The sequence below is a fragment of the Pundamilia nyererei genome, unplaced genomic scaffold, assembly GCF_000239375.1.
Source record: "Pundamilia nyererei isolate P.nyererei 1_Seehausen unplaced genomic scaffold, PunNye1.0 scaffold00199, whole genome shotgun sequence".
In the NCBI taxonomy this organism is placed as follows: Eukaryota; Metazoa; Chordata; class Actinopteri; order Cichliformes; family Cichlidae; genus Pundamilia; species Pundamilia nyererei.
Genome location: NW_005187600.1, coordinates 463,034 through 472,831, shown reverse-complemented (window position 1 = coordinate 472,831; position 9,798 = coordinate 463,034). Strand labels below are relative to the sequence as shown.

Genomic DNA, 9,798 nt, shown 5'->3' with positions numbered 1-9,798 from the left:
CTCGATATGTGATCCATTGTTGATCTGCACACAGCTGTTGTCACGAACGTCGCACTGGCTTACGTCACTGTCATGAGACATTCTGGCAAAAAATCACGGGAAAGTAACGGTAATCTAATTACCGTTTTTGCAATAGTAATCCCTTACTTTACCCGTTACTTTAAAAAGTAATCAGATTACATGCCCATCTCTGGTGGGGGTATTTTCATGGTCCCTTAGTACCAAGTGATCACTGTTTAAACAGGTCGCTGTGCTCAAAGGGCCTTCACAGTCACCAGATGTCACGAGAGCACCTTTGTGGTGGGTTGGAAGAATGCAAGCGGCTGTGTGATGCTCTCATGTCAACATGGACCAAAATCTCTGAAGAAAGTTTGCAGCACCTTGTTGAAATCTGTGTTATGAAGAATTGAGGCAAAAGGTGGTCCAGCACTGTACCTAATCAAGTGGCCGGGGAGTGCATATTAACTAAGTTACAGCAAGGTTCACTTTTTTGCATTTCCTGAGCAGCCTTGAGACAAAAACCACATCTCAGGAATCGTTGGTGAGAAATTCATGCGATCACAGCAGCTCCAATCATTATTTTTACTTTGGATCTTTCCTTTAACACATTTGTTCATTTTTAAATTAAACCTAACCTGCAATTCCTGCTGTCCAGACAAGAGAACAGACCCCTGGCTGTTGGTCTACTCCCCAGTCCCGGTGACGCTCATCTTCCTGCTTTATCTGTTTGTAATCTGGGCCGGCCCTCGTCTGATGAAGCACAGGGAACCCTTTGAGCTCAAAGTGGTCCTCATTGTTTACAACTTCGCCATGGTTGGCCTGTCTGTGTATATGTGCCATGAGGTGTGTTTAAGCTGCTTCTTTGTTCTGTTATAACAGGGAAACTAATTAACCAACCAGCTTATGAGCAAAGCAATGATGTGTTTGAACAGTGGCACAATGTCTCTGTACTTGCATCTGTGCACCAACCTAATGAATTCAAATATAGTTCAGCTGTGATTGAAGAGAAGATTTATAGATTCAGTTCAAAGGGTACTGAGACCCGTGTCCAATCTGTGCTTTGCAGGTTGGGTTCAGGTCAGGAAGAGATTATAGCGCTATAGGCATCAGACTACTACATGCTTTTTTTATCAGCAGTAACATCATCAATAAACACCAGTGAACCAGTTTAACTCGCGGTCATACATGTTTTTGTCACAACATCCCCTCCAACATGTTTGGCTGATAATGTGGTGTGTTTTGGATCTTGAATCCTTCTTTTCTTCCTCTCTTTCTGCTAAACGTTCGTCTTAGTTTTGTCTGTCCAACGAATCTTGTTCCAGAACTAGTCCGTCTAGATGTTTGTAGCAAAGCCTCATCTGTCCTTACTATTGTTGGGTTCAATTCAATTCAATTCAATTTTATTTATATAGCGCCAAATCACAACAAAAGTCGCCTCAAGGCGCTTCATAGATACAGAGAAAAACCCAACAATCATATGACCCCCTATGAGCAGCACTTTGGCAACAGTGGGAAGGAAAAACTCCCTTTTAACAGGAAGAAACCTCCGGCAGAACCAGGCTCAGGGAGGGGCGGGGCCATCTGCTGCGACCGGTTGGGGTGAGAGAAGGAAGACAGGATAAAAACATGCTGTGGAAGAGAGACAGAGATTAATAACAGATATGATTCAATGCAGAGAGGTCTGTTAATACATAGTGAGTGAGAAAGGTGACTGGAAAGGAAAAACTCAATGCATCATGGGAATCCCCCGGCAGCCTACACCTATTGCAGCATAACTAAGGGAGGATTCAGGGTCACCTGGTCCAGCCCTAACTATATGCTTTAGCAAAAAGGAAAGTTTTAAGCCTAATCTTGAAAGTAGAGATAGTGTCTGTCTCCTGAATCCAAACTGGAAGCTGGTTCCACAGAAGAGGGGCCTGAAAACTGAAGGCTCTGCCTCCCATTCTACTTTTAAATACTCTAGGAACAACAAGTAGGCCTGCAGAGCGAGAGCCAAGTGCTCTAATAGGGTGATATGGTACTACAAGGTCATTAAGATAAGATGGGGCCTGATTATTTAAGACCTTGTATGTGAGGAGCAGGATTTTGAATTCTGGATTTAACAGGAAGCCAAAACAGGAGAAATCTGCTCTCTTTCTAGTCCCTGTCAGGACTCTTGCTGCAGCATTTTGGATCAGCTGAAGGCTTTTCAGGGAGTTTTTAGGACTTCCTGATAATAATGAATTACAGTCGTCCAGCCTGGAAGTAATAAATGCATGGTTCACGAGAAAGACGCTGTAATTTTAAGATTAGACTCAAAACGTTACTTTTTGATGAAGCTTGTAGTTGGGGTTAGATCAGGTGACCCTGAACGATCCTCACTCACGCTGCTGTTGTCTCAGACGGCTGCAGTACTTCATGTGATGCACTGAGCGCTTCTTCACCACTCCCCTCTTTTCTCTGCCCACGTGTCTTTACACGACTGCAGCGTGTCATTCAGTTTTCGTCCTCTCCTCCTTGGTCTGTGTTTGTACTGTCTCCACATGCGCTGCCCCACCCCGAGCCTGCTTTAGGCTTCTTCCTGTTAAAGGGAGTTTTTTTTAGTTTTTTTGGTTTTTGTTCTGTGCTTACTCAGCGGGTGTCACTTGATTGTTGGGTTTTACCTTAAAAACAGTGATCACATCATATTAGAACAAACAATGACAAGAAGAGTGGACACAGAGGACAATATAGATAACGGAAACACATCAATACAGTGATACAGTATTCGATATGAGCCAGTATCACAGAGAGCAGGAATGTAGTCGCTGCTGTCTGGTAATGATATGTCTACAGTTCTGTATATTAACATTTACAGTTTTCACTACTTTTTAAACGTGTTTTTAAAGGATAATTTCGAGTCTAGTAGCGCTCCCAAATTCATAAATTCCTCAACATGAATTCGTTCTTGTTATTCGGGTATTGTCATTTTCATATTGGTCATAAAAAATGAGGATGTGAGCCAAACGTCGTCGGCTATCGGACTACTTAAAAAAAAAGGAACATGTTTAAAAAAATCTATTTGTTCTTCTTGAAGTGCTACTGCAATATCCTCATTAACCTCTTTAACTACAGCTGGAAATCTTAGTGTCAATAACCTCAATTTTCTAATCATTGAAAATCCATTGTGGTGGTGAACAGATGCAAACTTTCCAAATACTTTGATAAACCTGACTGCATGACCCAAAGCACACATGTTAAAATACTTCTGTACAGTATTTAATTTATTAATCACTGTGTTTTAGAAAGTCTCGTTTCATGAGATATGTGAAGATGAATAACTGCCTGATTATTTTCAGTTCCTTGTTACATCCTGGCTCCTTAACTACAGCTTGCTGTGTCAGCCTGTAGATTACAGCACCAGTCCGCTGGCAATGAGGGTAAGAAAGTTATGCATTGAGTATATTTTGTGGTTTGTTTGTTGTGTGTGTGTCTGTTGAGAAGTTTGATGCATATCATACATACCTGACAAACAGTTTATACAGAAGTTACACTTTTTCCCCAGATGGCCAGAGTGTGCTGGTGGTTTTTCTTCTCTAAGGTCATAGAGCTCAGTGACACGGTATGTATCTACACAGCCCAAAGCTGATGCACTCTTTCCTGATCCTGTGTCACAGCAGCATCGCCTCCGTACCAACTTCTAAACCTTCCCTTTAAATGTTGCTTGTATCTCCTGATTGTTTTCCATCCACTCCACCCTGCTCTTCTCCACCTCTTCACCTTTTCTTCATCCTCCATCACCTTTTCTGCTCTATCAGCCTGTCCATTGCCACTGGAAGCGGGAAAAGCTCAGAGTGTAACTGAACCTTCATCTTAAACCCATCTGTCACTCTCAGGATCAATGCTGAGACCCTCTTTGGAGGGTCCGCCACATTAGGTGCTGTTCAAAAACAACGAGATTAAAAAATGTTGTAAATGTTTGTTGGCCCGTAGACATTTTCAAAGAATAGAACAGCAGGTGGGGATGCAGTCGAGCAGACAATCGTTGCTGTAAGGCTAAAGCAGAGCGTGGGGTTCAAGTCCACACTGTCACCATTTTTTTAAAGACTAGCAAGTGGGAGCATTTCAGCAATATTTACGTGAATGAGTGCTTTTTTTTTTGCATATGCGATGGATTGATCTTAACATAAGCTCCAGGAATATATCATTCCGCGTTGCTACTGGTGCTGACTGTAAGTTTTTGTTTCTGGCAGAGAAAGGTGAGGATGTTCCAAAGCTTAAAATGATCATTGTGCTCTTCATCACATACGTCTCTGCTACTCTCAGTGTCCTCATGCAGTACAGCTCTTCTTTTGCGACAGTCTTGTATGCACCTAATACCCCAAAGGCACAGTCGTAGTCTTAGGAATTTCCTTCTCTTTTTTCCAGTAATCATACAATGTCTCACTTTCCAAGTAAACCTCGCAGCTCCTACACGTGTCCATTCTATCTGGACCAACCGGCTTTGCGTTTTCTTTCAATACTCACTGCTGCCCTGACTCTATGATTTAACTTTCTCTCATTTGCTCTTATTTTCTTTATTCTTCATCCCTGAAAATTACTCCTTTTGATTTCACCCATCTGTCACCTCTCAGTATGTTTCAGTATTTATGCTTCCTGTTCAGTTCCTTTCCTTCTAGCCCTTAGTACAGGCACTTTTCTCCTTCCTTATGCTGTGGTGTCTGTGTCTGCTAAAGCTGCGAAGAAGAAAAAATACTTTTGTCTGGTGCTTTATTCAAGGAATAGATCACCATAGCAACTAGCACCTCATGTTTGATATGTCATATCTTTTCTTTCCTCACATATGATGTAGCTACAGATGGGGATCATTCACGTTAGGCGACTGCATAAACTTCAATTCAATTTTATTTTATTTATACCCAATCACAACAAAAGTCGCCTCAAGGTGCTTCATAGATACAGAGAAAAACCCAACAATCATATGACCCCCTATGAGCAGCACTTTGGCGACAGTGGGAAGGAAAAACTCCCTTTTAACAGGAAGAAACCTCGGGCAGAACCAGGCTCAGGGAGGGGCGGGGCCATCTGCTGTGATTGGTTGGGGTGAGAGAAGGAAGACAGGATAAAGACATGCTGTGGAAGAGAGACAGAGATTAATAACAGATATGATTCAATGCAGAGAGGTCTGTTAATACACAGTGAGTGAGAAAGGTGACTGCATTGCATATACACTGCTAGCTGCTAGCTGTAGCTCTTTGCTCATTTCTCTGTGTACAGCTCCTGATCATCCTGCGGAAGAAGAACAATCAGCTGACGTTCCTTCATGTTTACCATCACAGTACGATGATCTTCAACTGGTGGTCAGGAGTAAAGTATGTGGCAGGTGGACAGTGTGAGTATTCTGATACTGAAATATTTTGTCCTCAGATTTGTGACCTCATTCCCCCAAACAACCATAAAGTCCACTAAGAGTAAAATTAGCTCCACTGCTTTAACTAGCTTCTCCCTTTAGGGGTCGCCACAGTGGCTCATCTACCTCCACCCCCCCGATCTCTGGCATCCTTCTCTGTCACACTAGTCCTCTTAGTGGTCTTCCTCGTTCCCGCTTGCCTAACAGCTCCATCTCCATAATCCTTTTTCAAATATATATTTAAACCAGCTTTTCTGTGTGGAAAACCTTTTTCTGTTGTTTCCTGCAGCGTTCTTCGTCGGCCTGATCAACACCTTTGTCCACGTTATAATGTACTCTTACTATGGCCTGGCTGCACTCGGCCCTCACATGCAGAAATACCTGTGGTGGAAACGGTACCTGACATCTCTGCAGCTGGTGAGCGTCTCCAGCTCTGTAGTGAGATATTTAAAAATGTGCGCGCCAGCATGTTCGAATCATTAAACCGATCTGAACTGTGTCGCCTCTCCAGGTGCAATTTGTCCTGATCGTTGTGCACACAGCGTACAACCTGTTCGCAGATTGCAACTACCCTGATGCCATGAATGCTGTGGTGGTTGGTTACTGCATCACCCTCATCATCCTCTTCAGTAACTTTTATTATCAGAGCTACCTCAGGAAGACGAAGAAGCAGAAATGAGACGCCGTGATGAGGCAACACACAGCTGAAACACAACGGTTTTAAAAAAATACAGACACATAATAAATTATATATCTCTATCTAGATATATCTCTATCTAGATATATCTATATCTCTATCTCTCTCTATATCTATCTATCTATAGATATATAGATAGATAGATAGATATAGGCATTATACATGATGTACATTAAAGGTTTATTTTTTGAAAAAATAAATCTGCAGTACTTCGCAGCGACCACTGGAGGGCGCAACAAGTCCACAGTGTGAAAGTTTTTCTCAGGGTGCTCAACACACAACTAGCTCTGGGGACTGACATTGCACAATATTTCGGGCTATAAATGCATTGGTGTGTTGCATTTGTTACGTAGTTGTCTTTATAAAAACAAACAATATAATAAACACAGAACAAATGTGAGCAGCTGAAGCATCTGTCATTTATATTGTTTTTTAAAAAAGAGACACTGCGTGATGATTCAGTTATTTATTTCTTAAACTGAGGAATGACAAACATTCAAATGATTGCTGTAAACAAACTGTACATTTTATACATATAATAATAATTATAATAAAGTAGGATGGTTTCCTCCCGAGATAAATCCAAAAGCCAAAACAAAAAAAAAACAAAAAACTACTTAACAAGAGAAATGCAAACTTTTTTTCCCCACTGATAAAACTTCACTGCAAAACGTTATATTCTCCTCTACACGTCAGTGTGGAGCAGACGTGTAGATTACCGAGAAAAAAAACAAAGAGGAGGAGAGGAGAGGTTTGTGGTGTTAAAATGAGATGTTGTATGTAGAAGCTCGAGCTGATTGTACTGTCTGTGTGCAGGTTTTACTGTCAATGTCATTTAATAACATTTAATTCAATTCAGTTTTATTTATATAGCGCCAACAGCTGTTGCCTCGAGGCGCATTACAGACTAAAACCTGCACCATCAACAAGATCATTTATTTGCCGATCGTGCCCAGCAGTTTGCAGCCTGGTAACTTGGACCTTTAACCCAACAGGATTTTAGTTTTTCAGTCTGAATGCCAATTAGCATTAGCATGAATTAGAACGAATTTAAAGACTGCAGGAAGTTTCCATAATAGAAATAGAAATATCTGACTGTTTTCATGATGGGGTGCCCCATTATCAGACTATTCAAACACTGGTGTCCTTTTTTCAAACCTTTTAGTAGTCTCGTGCTTATTTTAGTGTTATTACTTGTACATTGGCCTTTGAAAATATTCATGTTGTACAAAAGAAGTCAGTATTTGTTTGCTTGAACTGATCAAAGCAGATGCAGCTGAGTAGGCGCAAGCATAAGTAGACAGTTTAATGTTTTAAGGAGTCATGCGGGAAAAAAAGGTTGGGAAACACTACCATTGTTTTTGCCACTGAAGCCATTTCCATTCAGTGTCACAGTTGCATTTACATTATATTTAGCCTTATTTTTTCCACTTTATTGGTTTCTATCTTGCACTTAAGTCAGAATAACCCACTTACAATGTGATCTTTGTTCTGTTTTTGGAAAAATGAAACCAGAACTGAAGAAAAAAAAGATCTAAGCGTGTGAGGATGCATGAGGAAGTAGTGTGGTGAAGCCTGTCTTGCTCCTGTGTTCCTTTATGTCTCTGTGTAGATGGAGGACATGTGGCTCAAGCTACGGTCAAAGCTGCCCACCTGGAAGAAAATGCTATCCTCTGGGCTGGATAAGAATTGGCAACCGCCGCCTCCCTGCAGCTCCTGGGTCAAGCTGAAGCCTGGAACAGATGCAGGGAAGAACAGTTTGTTTAATATGCTGATTAAATGGTGATACTTGCAGCTCAGCCTGTACACAAGCTAAGAGGACAATCATCCTCACCCGCAGAGCCGGTGTTGCTCGTCGACATGTGGAAGCCATTGGGCTGATGTGAAGTGTAGGTGTGAGAATCTCCCGGGACGTGGACGCCACCGACTGTCTGCTCCATCCTGTAGGAGTCTCCGAAATGGAAGCAGCTCTGGAAGCTGCCTTGGTATTCTAAGAAATGTTGGAGAATCATAGAGGGAGAGAGAAAAATAGAAGCTGGACTTCATCAGTTGCCATTACAGAGGGACTGTTTCCACTGTCACTAAGCGCCCGGTCCATCCGGCTGAAACGTAATATGGTTAAGTTATGACAATGCTATATTTGTGTTTGTGCTAACACTGCCAGGCTACACGGTATGTAGCATTTGTCCCCATCGTCTGAGTTTGTGATCCAGATCAACCGCAGGAGTCATGATAATGGGAAAGCAGCCCTTCCTGGAGCGCATTTACGCAACTGGCTGACCACAGCGTGGTTTGAGAGACGTCCATGTGTAGATCTTTACAGTGAAAACAGTGTTTAAGGCATTAGGAAAAATGCTCGGGAGTGACAGCTGAACCTGCCATGTTAGGACGCTGAGAGACGGCCGAATACACGAGCCAGCATTTTGTTGGCTAATTCAGCACGAGGAAAAGGCTTCCGGCATGTGGTTTTCCCCACTCTGTCTCTACGACTCGAATCTCTCGGGGTCCTAAAAGCGGTCCGACAGAGCTGCGGGGCTGTATCGGCGCGCTAAGAGACGACTTCCTCTCTCTTTTATGTGGCAGCGAGTGCTGCAGCTTTTGGAAGAGGAGCTGAGTTGTGTTCAGATTGTAATTATATTCAGGTGATCTGTTCCTATCGTAGGAAATCATAGAGTTACTGAATCACCTGCCACAGGAACCATTTTAGGATATTAAATTGAAACATGCAGGAAGTGATTCTAAGTCAAGCCAAAACAGATTTCCTGAAAGAAGTTAAGCTGCATTCTGCGTTGAGTGTCGGGGTTAGCCTTACCGTCGCTGGCAGGCTGATGCTGGTGATAGTGAGGGTAAAGCTTGTGGTGAGGGTGGACATGCTGTTTCTCCAGTGGAGGAGGCGATGTCCCCGCTGTCTTCATCCCAGGAGACAGGAGGGAACCCGACACCCTGAAGCAGACACGGAGAAACTAGGAATAAAAAGCTCTCAATTTAAAGTCATTCCTTTCTTGACAGCCTCAGTAGTTTCTCAATAAAATGCTTCATGCACTGTGACGTCCCAATCAAAGCCGGAGCTGCATGCCGGCCTGCTAACCACATGATCCAACAAACCCAGCGGAGCAGTCAGTGATCCTGCACACACATAGAAGAAGAAACAGTCCAGGCATGTGGAAACTTGGGCTCCCCACACGTAATCTTCCTCCTACCGCATATTATGATCTTAAGTCAACAAACAGCAGAGTGTGCATTGAAGCGAACACACACCAGTGCAGTAACCCTTGGCTTTGTGGCCGGGGAAGAAAAAAAATACAACCCCTGTTTACCTTCATGACATTTAAGTGAAGAAATATTAAGTTAACGTGTTTGAGACTTTGTGGACTCCAGCCTGTGCAGATAATGATATTTTAGGTAAAGATGCCTCTGTGCTATTGGACCCATTTGTCATTCGATACAGCAGCAGCAAATCTCCAAGCTTCACACGGTGCCAGTCCTGGCTAAACGGAGTTGGTTTTTCTTCAATCTCTGCATTTAAGAGGCGCACTCTGTGCTGGAAAAGCCACAAATATGACATCAAATCTTGAAATCAAAGCAAAATTATGAAATGTTTTCGCTGTTCGGTGCCAGTTGAACTAATTGACTTTGCAAAATCTATAGTATGACATCAGAAAACTGCAATGTGCTTCATCACCACATCTTACTTTCTAACGTGAAGTTTCCTGCTGTCATGACTATGACCCAT

At 42.5% G+C, this 9,798-nt stretch overlaps 2 protein-coding genes across 3 annotated transcripts in view; one reads left to right on the top strand and one right to left on the bottom strand.

Annotated features, from left to right (window-relative positions):
• Positions 1-6,104, top strand: part of elovl8b (ELOVL fatty acid elongase 8b) — an 8,070-nt gene extending 1,966 nt beyond the window's left edge. Inside the window, exons 2-7 of the mRNA XM_005747515.1 lie at positions 656-843; positions 3,318-3,398; positions 3,524-3,580; positions 5,236-5,350; positions 5,658-5,785; positions 5,880-6,104. Of these exons, the coding sequence (XP_005747572.1) occupies positions 656-843; positions 3,318-3,398; positions 3,524-3,580; positions 5,236-5,350; positions 5,658-5,785; positions 5,880-6,047 (737 nt within the window). The 3' untranslated portion in view covers positions 6,048-6,104. The remainder of the gene's footprint in view (positions 1-655; positions 844-3,317; positions 3,399-3,523; positions 3,581-5,235; positions 5,351-5,657; positions 5,786-5,879) is intronic.
• A 1,526-nt stretch (positions 6,105-7,630) lies between these two features.
• The window catches only part of glis1b (GLIS family zinc finger 1b), a 75,983-nt gene continuing 73,815 nt past the window's right edge, over positions 7,631-9,798 (bottom strand). For both annotated transcript variants that reach the window (XM_005747512.1, XM_005747513.1), the window contains exons 9-11: positions 8,878-9,008; positions 7,900-8,055; positions 7,631-7,798 (exon numbers count right to left, since the gene is read on the bottom strand). In XM_005747512.1, the coding sequence (XP_005747569.1) occupies positions 7,662-7,798; positions 7,900-8,055; positions 8,878-9,008 (424 nt within the window). In that variant the 3' untranslated portion in view covers positions 7,631-7,661. The remainder of the gene's footprint in view (positions 7,799-7,899; positions 8,056-8,877; positions 9,009-9,798) is intronic.